A 14,140-nucleotide genomic window follows, 5' to 3' on the forward strand; every position below is an offset into this window, starting at 1 on the left:
TTGCCAGGCAGCCTAGGTGATCATTGATCACGAGTAAAGTAGGTGGGTGGATGGGGCAAGATGTTAAGCACGTGTTCGGTAGAGATTTTTGAGAATAGATTGTGAAAAAGTGGTTTTTTGAAAAATGTGATTGTAAATGAATTTGGAAAAAAAATTGAGCTTTAGAAAATGGAGGCCGAACAAGAGTTGAGTTCCCTTGAATTAATTTTTCATGTCGTGATAAATATTTATCCATGTTAGTATTGGTACTTTTAAGTGGGTTTGGGAGTACTTTTAGGTGCTAATAAGTTGTGAATTTTACGAGATGTGTAGTGATAAGCATGTAGATAACAAGTATGTAGAAATCGGGAGTCCTATGAAATCTGTAAATATGAAGTATATTTATCTAGCTTAATAAATAAAGTTATCATCCCGTAAACATGCTCTATATATATAACCACCTATCATAGTCAATGAGGTTCAAATCATCCATCTAATAGACAAAGAAATTTCATTTATTTGACACTTTTGTTCAAATAAATTATCAATTTGAATGATAGTTTCGTTTGGATCTCTTTTCTCTAGACCCTAGATGTCCTTTTAGGTATTAGGAAAACTCAAATGCACTCTATTTTGATTTCACTAAACAACTTTTAAATATCCCTTTTTTCCCCTTAAAAATACGAAAAATGCTACTCAATCATATTGTTTGACACAAAGGTTGACACACCTCTCACAGCCGAGGTGTGGGTCCCGCGCGAATAAAATAATGCCAAGCTCCGATGCATGTGTGATGTGTCAACCCTTATGTCAACCGATGTGGTCATGTAGCACGATCCTAAAAATACATACATATGCGAAAACAATGAACATGATGATATTGAAAGAGCAATGGATTCTTTAGAAGTATTTTTTTGTGGGTTTAATGAAATTCATAGGTACAAGAATAAAATATCAAAATAGATTTTTCCTTATTTGACCATATTTTGATTGTTAGCACGTCTTTGGCCGTCGCTACAAAAAGTAATACGTCTTTAACTGTGAAATATCGATTGCTTGCAAATATTCTATTTGTAGAGTTGAAAAGTTGCGATACATATAATTTCTGCTGGAATCTAAAAATTTGTGGGCTCTCTTACTAAACAACTCCTTTTGACTTTAGTACCATGAAAATGGAAACAGCTAATACTGGCCACAATAAAGAGAACACACTTTTGAAACAAACAAAAGGGTGCAAGAAAAAGGTCTAATTTGAGATGAACTTTTTCCATGTGCGTGTACTCATCCCTGTCTGCAGTCCTTCAGAAAAGTTAAAGCTAAATTTCTTTTGACATCATTAATTCTTTATTTTTGAAATTTTTACAATAGTTTGATGCTGATGAGCGAAATAGTGAATGCTATGACAAATAAACATATCCAACATCGATTCTTTATATAGCTTAATAGAGTTAATTGATATTAGGACATCGAGAATACATTTGCCACAATTTCATGTTTCACCTCTCTTCTTGATTTTCTACTTGCCTGTCACTGGTGTGCATATTGGCATTTTCCATAACCTGCCCAGAGGGGAAAAGAGAGGAAGAAAATGGTTAGAAATTTTTTACAGCAACAAAGATAGAATTTAAATAAATAAATAAATACACAAGAAAGTTCAATGCGGTAGCAGAATGGATAAATATCCTGAGTTCAAATCTATGAAATTTTTGCACAAGTCAAGTAATTTTTTTGATGAAACCAAGACACAAGTTCATTCTCAGATGGACTTGTTTATGGTAGCTTACAAGAAATTGAGTAACTCTACTTAGATTTTTGTGATTGTTCATGCTTAGATGGTTATAAAGATGGAGTGGAAATAGGACTGTAGAAGTTGGAGCTAGAGGCGCGCGGTAAATTAATGGTTTGTCCATCGGGATTAAAAAAACCTCGACTTATCAGTTACAGTTAAAAATTTTATGAACCTACTTGGATCACTGAAGGTAACAAGGCCAGATCCCTTGAAGTCACAGTTCCAGTAGTTTCTTCCATGCATCTGATAATATGCATTCATGGCATATGATGCATGTGCATGTAACTTATCAGGTGCAAAGCAATCTCCATTTTCATCGATCTCCCTGCAATCAACTCCTCCTGGTCCACAGCAAAAATCAATCACAGACTGAACAACCTTATCATCTGCATGTGGTTTAGCCACACACCAAACAGAAGGACCCCTTGCCACACTGGATCCTTTCTCCCCAAAACCTAGTTTATTATCTGCATTGGTATGCATTCATGGCATATGATGCATGTGCATGTAACTTATCAGGTGCAAAGCAATCTCCATTTTCATCGATCTCCCTGCAATCAACTCCTCCTGGTCCACAGCAAAAATCAATCACAGACTGAACAACCTTATCATCTGCATGTGGTTTAGCCACACACCAAACAGAAGGACCCCTTGCCACACTGGATCCTTTCTCCCCAAAACCTAGTTTATTATCTGCATTGTTTGAACAAAATTGGCAGCTCAAATCTATATTATAAACTTTAGAACCATCCCCATTGAAAATCCCAAAGTTTTTCTCACTGGTGCCTCCTTGTTTCTTGTTTTCATTGAACAAAGCAAACACAAAAATCTCTATAATCTCCTTAGGCTTCATGGGGGTCCCTTTATTCGACTGTGCGCGTTCGATTAGCCTGCTGTTGTAGGTTCTTGCATTGTCAGGTGTTGCTGCGATATCGCCTGCATCGCCCTTTGATGGCCACCCAGATTCTGAAACCGTAATCTTGATTGATCGGTTTCCAAATCCTAGTGAACCGATAGCAGATCGAACTGCATCGATTTGTGCATCTAACATGTTAGTGTACATAATTCCCTTAGTATCATGTACTGCGGTTGCATTGCCTAATAAGGCATATTCTAGACTAACCGTGGTTGGATTGTCTCGGTAGGCGAAATATGGATATGCATTCACCATGAATGGTGCACCGGTATCTGCTAAGAACCCGACAATGGCGGTCATCGTAGGGAGGAGCATGGTGGCGAAAGTCGAAGCCGAAGGAGGAAACGAAGAGGCAAGAACAGCCATACTATGTGGCGTCGTGACCTTAATTTTACGGTTTAATCCACGACTAAGTAAAGCTGAATGCAAATTCTGCATTGCTTGTACTAAAGCATTATGATCCAACTTATCGTCGTCTGAGGTTAAGTACTCATTGCCTACGGCAATGGCGACGATGGAAGTGGCCGGAATGAAGGGCATAACCCGTGTGGCGAACCATTGATCGGCTGCTGAAGGGTTGGCGCTTATGTTTGCAACATGCGAGTTTTCTACAGCTACAATGAGGTCAATGCCGGTATTAGAAAAGGCTTCAAGGATTTCAGGGTTGCTGTCATAAATCTTGACCTTATCAATGAGGGTGGATTGGAGTAGCTGAGCCACCCTCTTCGGGGAAGGGAGGTTGTTCCCGATCGTGCCGTAGTTTATTCCAATGCCGGAAACTTCTCGTTGTAGGCCGAACTGGAGGAGAACGAGTAGGAGAAGGAGGTGAAGATTGATCAGAGCCATTACGGTTTAAAGGATAGTAAATCACTTGGTTTTTGCCAAGACTTGTTTATTGCTGTGATTTTCACTCTCCACGAGAGAGGTAAAAGAAATTGAAAAATAAAGCCTGCCCTTTTGCTATACTTTTGAGCTGGACTGCAACTGCTAGACACAACATAATTATAGATTTTGATTCCTTTGACAAATTGTTGGAGGCTATAAAGCTGGGAGCATTGTGTTTCTGCCAAATAGTTTCGAGCTCGACCACTTTACGACTTGAGCTATGTTGAGCCGACTACGATAGAGCTGCCTTGAGTTCGCTAGGCAAGTCTTCGCCTTTCGTGTAATGGATTGGATTAGGAAGATCTTCGATCAATCATCTGCACAACCTCAAAGTTTATCTACTCCCGTAAGTATATGGAAGTTCAGAGATGCGACGAGGTTGTATAGTGTTAGACATCACCATAGATTTTGTATAAATTTCTATTTGAGCCTCATTGTCTAAAAATTCATTTTTTCTCAAACTCATGTTAAAGAACGAATTCCCCTAATAAAATAATTTTATCTGTAAAACTTAAAAATTTTCGTACTTTTTACCCATCACATTCTCCACAAAAATTAATATTACAAAATCCATTTCTTAAAAAATGGTTCTCAAGGCTAACAGCTGTGACAAAATCAAGTCAACAATGTCAGATAATATGGAGTGAATTTCAAAGGCCTAGCAGTTCCTCCAATTTAAAAAAAAAAATTTGAAATATCAGACCCGACTAACCTTTTTGTGCTGGATTGCAAATTGTGGGCCCAATATATGACCAAATGCAGAAATTATTATTAGTGTCGAGTCCTTTAGTCTGGATTGTGTGAACACAATATAACGGAGTCCGATAACATTTCTACATCCCCGTGATATGAAAGGATATTCCCAACGTACAGGAAATAACTCATAGAATTCATACAGGTGCTGCGTTGGTGCATTTATGTCATGTTTGAGTTCAAAATCAATGAAAATTTGCCAACTATTGATCTGTAAAAATTAAGTCAAATTTTTCCTGTATATCTCATAATATGTGAAACTCAAAATTTTTCTCTACTTTTTAATCATGCATTTCCCCAAAAATCATTATTCAAAATTTTACTTTGTCAAAATAATGATTGTCAAACAGAGACTACGTTTAAGTAAATTCAATGTTCATGTTTGATGTAGTGATAGAGAGATTAGACAATACTAGACACGTCAAATATGTTGCATAAAACTCAACTCGGGGCCATTGGCCAACTTCCACTACAGGTGCTGCGTTGGTGCATTTATGTCATGTTTGAGTTCAAAATCAATGAAAATTTGCCAACTATTGATCTGTAAAAATTAAGTCAAATTTTTCCTGTATATCTCATAATATGTGAAACTCAAAATTTTTCTCTACTTTTTAATCATGCATTTCCCCAAAAATCATTATTCAAAATTTTACTTTGTCAAAATAATGATTGTCAAACAGAGACTACGTTTAAGTAAATTCAATGTTCATGTTTGATGTAGTGATAGAGAGATTAGACAATACTAGACACGTCAAATATGTTGCATAAAACTCAACTCGGGGCCATTGGCCAACTTCCACACAATGTATATCGTATAATCCTTTTTTTATGTCGATCGATGCACCAGAGCTACCCAGGTTTGAGGCCTAGTTTTGATCTTACATGCCTTAAGGCTGATCTCTTAAGACAAGATGAGAGAGAGAGAGCGATTGCTTCATGGCTTAATTATATTTTACAGAAAGCACAACGTAAAATTCCAACTTCTGTAACGAACAAAAAATGGCTTCAAATTTTGCAGCTAAATATTTATTCAAATACACATTTCTATATACCCTTTCAGCTGTCACAGGAAAACAATAACTTGAGATCAAGGACAAGTACTTAAATCCTAACATTTTTCAAATACTCAAGAAATTAAGCTTCGTAAACTTTGCACTCCTCGTCAGCTGGATTAGTCTTGCAGAAATCCTCCAACGGGTCACCACTTCCTTGTGCAGCCATGCCAGGCCACTTGTAGGCCACCAGATGAGCCAAATCGACGACTCTTTGGCTGCAAAGATAAAAAAAGCAACAACATAAGTTACTTAAACTCGGCGTCATCAAGACATTTTGTGTCTGTGTCATATTAGAACTTTTGCAAGCAATCAAAAGAATTCATTCTGCAAATATTTGTTAGTCATAAATTAAATTTAAATGAATAACGAAGCTCCATGTCAAACACATAAAACTTCTAGATAAGGTGGTTGTGGTATCAGAACAAGCAAAGGCCCTATATTTAAATCTTGTTGAGTTTAAAACATGAATCTGACTTTCACGTGATGGATCCGTTCAACGCTAAGTTAAGTAAATAATTATTTTCCCTCTCTAATAGCTTAAGTGATTGCTTAGAAATTGTGTTTCATCATGGTACCATAGGAAACAGAGGTTTGGCCTTTTGTATCTCACCGCAACACATTTATTCGGCCTCCTCTTGGAGGGGTGTAAGGAAGACTAAATTTAAATAAATAATATGTACGTCATCTGTAATAAAAAAAGATTAACCTGCGTACCTGTATCCCCATTCATTATCATACCAAGCTACCACCTTCACCATGTCATCTCCCATAACCATTGTCAAGGAGGAGTCTATCGTTGCAGAAACATCGGTGCATCGGAAGTCGACCGAGACGAGAGGTACATCGCATACGGCCAATACACCCTTCAATGGCCCATCAGCTGCCTTCCTGAAAGCTGCATTAACATCTTCAGCTGTGATTCCTTTCTTCTCAATGTTCACCACGAGGTCCACAACAGACACGTTAGGTGTTGGCACACGGAGTGCAATGCCATTGAGCTTGCCCTTGAGCTGAGGAAGCACGAGTGACACGGCCTTGGCTGCACCAGTGCTAGTTGGCACTATGTTCAATGCTGCAGCTCTAGCTCGCCTCAAGTCCCTGTGTGAAGCATCGAGAAGCCTCTGCAGACGACAAATTCAACATCAGTGAATTTCTGTTCTGGCGATGAAACTAATTGAGGTAATCAACAATGTTAGACTTGTTTTGTCAGGTTCACAAGTTTTTCATTGTAAGATTACTTACCTGATCTCCAGTGTATGAGTGAGTGGTTGTCATTGTTCCCTTGACAATGCCTGCAAAAAGGGATAACCCCGATTAATTACTGAAACTCGAGAAATTGGAGGTCAAGCCCTGTGCTAGAAAAATTAGAGCGCTTTCCTAGCTTTGCTCTTCAAAAATGGCATTTGAGAAACATAGGTATAACGATTTGTGTTTGATTTAAACATCATTACATTTAAGGTCATTTTAAAGGAAAATATAGAACAAATTTATACCCAAAGTATAAGGTTCCATGATTATCAAAATAATCGTCATAGAAAAGAGTCGTTCTATGATGGTTCTATAACCATCATAATAACCTTTTTATGACACCTCATATGTTATGCCTTGTCATCTGTCATTGACAGTATCCGGTTACAGCTTGTGGCCATGACTGAAGGCCTAATTTCGTGTTGCAGTTGAAGAAGTGTAATCGAGTCTTACCTAACTCTTCATCCATGACCTTCACAAAAGGAGCCAAACAATTTGTGGTGCAAGAAGCATTGCTGCATAAAGTAAAACACAAAAAAAAAAAAAATGTCCAGTCGTGTATATAATTGCATATTTATACACCCACTTCTGTCGATAGTTAGTCGATTACAGTAAAAATTACTGACCTTATGATGTTAGCAACATCGTGATCGTAGTCCTGTTCGTTAACACCAACAACATAAGTTGGGATATCAGCTCCTTTTGCCGGTGCAGTGATAACAACCTTCTTGGCTCCTGCTTGGATGTGCTTCCCAGCACCCGGACCATCCACGAAAACACCCGTTCCCTGCATCCACATGATTTAATCAGTGTAGATTGCTAAATGTCAATGACATGTTTGGTAAGTCAAATCAGCGAATTCAGAATACTGGACAGTACTTAATTAGGGGAAAAAAATCTAATAGATTCTGAGCATCAATCAAGTGAACTGTAAGTAGTTGTCCAAGAATGGGATCAAATTTAAGGTCGTTCTGACTCGTGGCGTTGTTTTCCTTTCATCATCAAACATCTGTCTGTTCCTAATTAGTCACTGAAATTTCATTTTTGTTTCAATTTAAGCACCATGTCTGCCTAATTAACGAAAATGCTAACATAGGATTATTAGACCAACACGCACGCAGTTGGCCCTATTGGGAAGGTTGATCTGTGGACGAGGGAATAAGTTTAGAAAACGATTAGACTCCATATAGTCTAATAGAGGATTGGATGAGAAATCTACCTCAATTACAATGTCAATGCCGAGCTCAGCCCAAGGAAGTTTAAGAGGATCCCTGTTAGACACAACCTTTATGGGCTTCCCGTCAACGCTGATGGTTTCATTGTCAACTATTTTAACAACTGCCTTGAATGTGCCAAGCATTGAGTCATACTTCAACAAGTGAGATGCCTGCAGTTATAATACAATTTGTAGGTCAAATACTATATTTTTAATTCTTAATATGCTATAGGACTAAAAAGGCCACTATTCTGGCTTACAAGCTGAACTCACGTTTTTGACACCACCACTGTCATTGACGACGATCACTTCAAGTGGTGAATCCTTGCGTCCATGCCAGCAGCGGAGGAAGTTCCGGCCAATGCGTCCAAAACCATTGATTGCAACCTTCAATTTGGCAACAGTTTGTCCCTTGACAGGGGCTGATCCTGTGGTCTTATGTGAGACAGAAACAACAGATTACGGTCCAATTCAGTGAATTAAGTATACCATCAAGAATCTGTGTTTTTAACAACAGATAACCACCTTAATGTCAAACCTAGTAGACTTATCATACAGTAGCTGAAAGATAAGCAGAATTGTCACTATTAAATGAATTTTTTGAGCGGGGTTAAAAAGAATACCTTTAGAGTGAGCTGGGAAGCCACTGCATCAAAAAAGGAAGCCTCCCTGGTATTCTTGGCAATGGTCACACTCCCATTGGACCTAAGACCAGAGAATTCAGCCACTTCCAGCTTCTACACAACCAGAACGAAATAAATTAAGTATACTTGAACAGAAACTACTTGGATTCTCTATTGAATAGACTAAAACTTGAGTCGATGATGTTACGGAGAAGTCCTAGTGCCTACTTACGAGAGTAATAATAAACTAAAACAAAATCAGAGAATAAGCAAAGCGAAAAATATTTATATTGGTTTAGTTCATCCTCAAGTTGAGAACTATATCCAATTTATTGATGCAGGCTTTTTCCATAACGAAGAAGAGTACAGGGTGATCTCATGCCTCTGTAACACTCAAAAGACTGGCATGAGGGCGACTTACTATTACGACCAAATATGCACTTATTGAATAGCCATCAAGTATTATTACTTTCTACACAACTAGTCGAATGCACCATTAACATGCGTTTCAAATTGGTAAAGGAAAATGACCTTAGAGAAGCATTGAGTAGGAAATGAATGGGAGTTCTTGGAAGGAAGCCTGGTGCTACTTGGGATTCTTGAAGAAGCCAGAGCTGCGTTGGAAGCCATGGCTGCAGCAACTAAAACAAACTACAAGAACAGCTTCCTACTTTATATATGGCTTTTCACTGTTCAAGAAATCTAAATTTGTTGAGGAATTCTGGTTGTAAATGAGTTTAAGCAACGAGTGGTGAGGATTCCATGAGAAGATTGATATCAGATAAGATCATGTTTTTCTCTGCACCATAAAAATCTGAAGCACGGATTATTCAACCAATTTTTGGTTTATATTCCATGCAAGCCCTTTCCAGTAGTGTCAAAGGGACCCGACCACCCCGCATCATCGAAGCCTACGAAAAGCTCGATACTGGTCAGCCTGGCCTGTCTGTGGCTTGGTACTGTGGTCCATAAGAGCAAAATAAATAATAGTAGCATTAGCTTCATTACGACGAGAAACTAGGGTCGTTCTGAATTCTGTTAATGTTTTTATTTATTGTTTTCCTTCAGAAAGAGGCCTTCATTTTCTATCTCTTCATTTTCTATCTCCAACTTGGTCCTTCATAAACGATTCCGTTTTACACATTAGAGAGTGTAGTGAAAAAGGATTTACAGATCAACAGAATATCAAATCATGAACTGAAAACAACCCAACATTGAATAAATCAACAACCTTGAAACATTATTAATGTTTTCCATTCTATGAACTTCAATATTACAATATGGTCAAATGTTTCATGGCAATGAAGAAACGAAAATAACAAGTTGAAATATCATTATGCAGATCCACAACCGATAAAAAAACCAACAACTTGACTATAAAAGCAACGATGAGCATCCTCAAAATTACAGCCTATTTAAGACGATGAGCCAAGTTCCAAAGAGAACAGCAAAATGGTCTTATATGAGAACTTCCATATCATCCACGTTCACAGCCGCTCCATTTGAAGGTTCGTCAGCTCGCAACTGATTGGACATGTTGTCTATGGCTGAGTTTAGCTGTTCGATCTTCTCAGCTAGTTTCTTCCGTTGCCTCTGTAAATAGGATGTATGCAAATGCGTCAAAATGATGGACGATATGGAAAACAGGCCACATCATGTGTTAAAGCAATGATGCAACAAACAATGCCATTATAGGTAATATATCCCAAAAAGAACATGTTGGGCAATTGTTATGAAAATTTAGTTACTTTTAAGTAACTTCATTTCCAAAAATGTTTGAATATAATACCTTTTTCTTTTTTTTTTTTTACTCCTAAGCAAAAGGTTATTTCCAACTTTGACTAATAGGAAAAATAATTTATTTTAAAACTTTTATCTACTTAAAAAGTAAACTTGCTTATATGTAAGTTAAGTTCAGAAAGTTTAATGAGCCACACACTACCAAAGAAACTGGAAGGTTATAGTTTCAGGTCTCATTCATTTAGTGGTCTTTTAACATTTTCTTTTTAACGGATTCGAAACTTGTTTGCATTTATACAGCATAATTTGAGGAAACTTCAAGCCTTATATATGTTGTGGTTCTTCTGCAGACTACAAGAACTCAAACTACAATAATTGCATCCAGCTCAAGTCTCAGACAGTGAGCAAAACATGTTATTTTTCTTGTACAGAAACGGAAGCAGACAAATTGCTCAGGTTACCAGTATTGAATTCGAACAAAAGTTTCCATCAGAAGAGAACAGTGAACAGGAGGAAAGAGTGATCTGATTATAAAAGGTTTTAATGGGGAAAATAACTTACCTCCAAAGCTTTTTCTTCATCGTAGATAAATTTGGGCAATTTCCTCATAAGATCCTTTTTGTCAGCAGTAGCACCAGCTAAAGCGTTGCTAATCTGTGAAAGGTAAATAAGAGCATTAATGATGATATTTCACCCAGCAATCTTTTATCTTATATCTGCAAATTAATTCAATAAGTTGATAAATTCCATGGATGTTCCAGTGGAAATAATGTGCTTGATACAGATTAACCCCTCAGAGAAAGGTAAACCAAGGGAGGCAATGACTAGGAGAATGGCAGGACTTTAGTCCCAATAGAGAAAGGACCAGGGACTTCTAGTTATGAATCGTTAGATTCCTTCTCCCAGATGCAGTAAGCAAGCATGCATCAACATATATTAAGATCTTAATACTATTACAAACAGAAATATCTATATGGATAAACTGTGCAAATTGTCCCCATGGCGATGCCCTGAAACAAAGTGGCCACTCAGTTGCAGCCGCTAGGGCAGGGCCTTGGGGATGACGATATGTGCAGTTTATTCTAATTACAGTAAGTGTCCAAGATTCACAGGGTAAGAAGAGAATGAATAGTAGAGCGAGGTTAAGCACCCTTGCAAAAATAAATGCAGCCACCTATAATTGTTCGATTATAATCACCTGTGGTGCATACACACAACCTAGTGTGCCAACAATTAATCCCCCCAAAACAAAGCCGCCAACAAAGATGCTTCCACTGCTAGGCCTATCACTGACAACAAGCATAAAAGATAAGATATCTTTAGAAACTTCTGTTGACACATATTTAGAAACGAAAAAGTGAAAATTTTGATCTTTCTTCTGATTATTTGATGCTGTTTTCAAATTGATCCTGGTGCTTTCATTCTATGGTCCATGACGAATGAGAAAGCTAGCAGCAGGTCTACATTCTGAAAAATTGAATTTTTAAGTCTAAAATATTTACAAAATGTTACTAAGCAACCAATAGAAATCCTATCAACCTTTTATGCTAATGCAGAAGACAAAGGTCAACTGATAACATTATAACAACAAACCGGTAAATAAACAGGCTGATGGTGACACATGCCTGTAACTTGCTTGAAGAGTGAGTGTCCTTTTTGGGGCCGATGATTTCCTCGTTCCTTTCAAACTGAAGGACATGTTGTTTGGGCCTGTAATAGTGGCATAGCGGTCGACTGATTTTAAAGAACCTAGTACAACAAACAAAGTCATGGGAGTTCAGAGCCAAGGTAATAAAGCATAACATGCCAATTGTGACCATACGTATATTTACCAGTGAATTTCTAAGTGAGCACATATCAACAGATAGCAATATTTTGCAGGTATCAACATAAAAGCAAAAAACATAAGTTTTTCATTCCAGCTCCTCTATTAGACAAACAGAAAGGGGCCTTGGTAAGCAAGATGAAGCTCGGCAGGGACAATTCACAATGATTGTGCTGGAATATCAAGTGACTGAAACCCAAGCCTGGATTAGATCCTTCAGAACCCAAAAATTGACGGAATTTTCACTGAAACACGATTACTGCATTAGATTTCTGGAATTAAACTGAAAATGTATTTAATATTCCTGGAGTTGTGTATTGGCTTATAGAGTTCATAAATGTAGAGAGGCTAAAACACATCCTTCCAAAATGCCAAGTACGTTGATGAATTCGCAATTTAACCTTGGTTACCCCCCAAAAGTTAGATATAGAAGATATCTAGTATTTTGGCAACAGAGGCAGGCACTGGAATCAGAAACATAAAATAAAAGGCAAGCTGGATAAGCTGCTCTTGCTTAATGCATCTAGTGAAAAAATGGTGGTAGCAGGGTGGCATCTTGCAGATCGTTATTATTTCCTTATGGGAGTTCTTCGGAAAGCATTAATATCCCTAAGTTAGTAAATTCTCAGCACTGACAAGACAAGCCATCCATTTCCTACTCACTAAACCTGAAGAAGGATAGAAGAATTTTAATGGTATACGATAACTTTAATTTATTATTCCATACAATTTTGGTAATAGTTACCAGTTGGCCTCCAAGTAATTAAAATGTTACACTTCTGGGATTAAATGTTTAATCCACTTCTTTAAGTACATTAATTTCGATCCTCTCCCGCAATAGAAAAAGCTAGTTAGTGTCAAATGTGGCCTTTAGATCTTCTAGAACATAAGATATGATGATTATGTTTCCAGTATACACACAATTATCAAAATGGATATGATTTTCCATGTAGATTTCTATGTCAGATTTTGTACTTTGGCGCCATAAGGAAGTAAATATATGAACTCCATGAACATTAAATAAATAGAAAATTGCATAAGCGATTTGAAAGAAGAGACACAAAATAAAAATAGAGCTGTAATCTTACATGATTCTCCGTGTACTTGTCAAAACAGTAATTAAGCAACAACCCACATCCCGATTCAATTATTCAACATTTTAACAATTTCCAAATTCCTATCCAGTACTTCAAAAAAATCATCAAAATAATCAAGAAGCATTGAAAAGATACTGGAAAAGCACACGTCGATCGTCGAATATGAAAGTAAATTTAGATTGAGAGACGTAATCTTTCATGTTGTTCACAATACCAGAATACATACTTGTCAAAACAGTAATTATGTAAAAACCCACATCCCAATTCAATTATTTCAACATTTTTTTTTAACAATTTTCAAATTCTCATCAGTACTTAGGAAAAGCACCAAAGTAATAAAAAAGCATTGAAGGGACAGTGGAAAACACACATCGATCGTCGATTATGAAAATACATGTTAACTTATCGAAATGAAAGATATTCGAACGATTACCGGATGACAGACAAAGAGCAGAGGTTTTAGATATCACAATTGAATTCGATAAAGTTGTCATTGTGTATCTTACAGAAAAGTGTGTTTGAAGGCGAAGGGAGCGAGGAAACAGTTAAATGGCGAAACATATTTGTTATTTTATTTTATTTTATTTTTTTGGTCGATAAGATCGAGGATTACCTCTGATTGCAACGCCATGTAGGTCCCACTTTTCTTCAGCAAAATGTGGGCCAACTGTGTTGGGCTGGATGAACTAAATTGGGCCCAAGTTTAAAGTCTAATTTCGGTTCAAGTTAAGAGAAAATTAAGGATCAATATTAGACCTGGTCATTTTAATCGGGAAAAAATCGTATATACCTATTAGAAATGAACAATTTCATGAAATACTGTATATTATATGACTAGTCAAAGTTGAACGTTTATTACATATTATTCTAAAATAGAGTAAAGGAGTCAATTTTTACATTTAAGTGATTAACTAAAGAGACCTCGGTAAGAATTTCATAATCATATACGAAATTCAACGAAATACATACAAAAATAAAACATAGGAGTTTTGCCCGCTCATTATTTGTCTTCTT

General features: G+C 37.0%; 3 protein-coding genes across 4 annotated transcripts; all 3 read right to left on the bottom strand.

Annotated features, from left to right (window-relative positions):
* Window positions 1-1,392: 1,392 nt before the first annotated feature.
* On the bottom strand, window positions 1,393-3,924 carry LOC111380816 (glucan endo-1,3-beta-D-glucosidase-like). The gene is made up of 3 exons (XM_023004471.1): window positions 2,462-3,924; window positions 1,945-2,235; window positions 1,393-1,538 (listed from the first exon to the last, which is right to left on the bottom strand). Exons 1-3 carry the CDS (start codon window positions 3,528-3,530, stop codon window positions 1,507-1,509), a joined length of 1,392 nt encoding a protein of 463 aa, XP_022860239.1. The 5' UTR covers window positions 3,531-3,924; the 3' UTR covers window positions 1,393-1,506.
* A 1,312-nt stretch (window positions 3,925-5,236) lies between these two features.
* Window positions 5,237-9,146, bottom strand: LOC111380808 (glyceraldehyde-3-phosphate dehydrogenase B, chloroplastic). Its single transcript, XM_023004462.1, has 9 exons — window positions 8,996-9,146; window positions 8,465-8,578; window positions 8,115-8,276; window positions 7,845-8,012; window positions 7,252-7,412; window positions 7,079-7,140; window positions 6,620-6,669; window positions 6,092-6,498; window positions 5,237-5,592 (listed from the first exon to the last, which is right to left on the bottom strand). The coding sequence occupies exons 1-9, from the start codon at window positions 9,092-9,094 to the stop codon at window positions 5,457-5,459; spliced, it is 1,359 nt and encodes a 452-aa protein (XP_022860230.1). The 5' UTR covers window positions 9,095-9,146; the 3' UTR covers window positions 5,237-5,456.
* Window positions 9,147-9,662: 516 nt separating this feature from the next.
* On the bottom strand, window positions 9,663-13,686 carry LOC111380809. Of its 2 annotated transcripts, XM_023004463.1 has the most exons (5): window positions 13,560-13,686; window positions 11,830-11,953; window positions 11,403-11,493; window positions 10,766-10,858; window positions 9,663-10,057 (listed from the first exon to the last, which is right to left on the bottom strand). In XM_023004463.1, the coding sequence occupies exons 1-5, from the start codon at window positions 13,618-13,620 to the stop codon at window positions 9,923-9,925; spliced, it is 504 nt and encodes a 167-aa protein (XP_022860231.1). In that variant the 5' UTR covers window positions 13,621-13,686; the 3' UTR covers window positions 9,663-9,922. The 2 variants fall into 2 exon arrangements, with proteins under 2 accessions (XP_022860231.1, XP_022860232.1); XM_023004464.1 differs by lacking the exons at window positions 11,403-11,493; window positions 13,560-13,686 and adding an exon at window positions 12,037-13,527.
* Window positions 13,687-14,140: the final 454 nt, after the last annotated feature.

The sequence above is a fragment of the Olea europaea genome, unplaced genomic scaffold, assembly GCF_002742605.1.
Source record: "Olea europaea var. sylvestris unplaced genomic scaffold, O_europaea_v1 scaffold221, whole genome shotgun sequence".
In the NCBI taxonomy this organism is placed as follows: Eukaryota; Viridiplantae; Streptophyta; class Magnoliopsida; order Lamiales; family Oleaceae; genus Olea; species Olea europaea.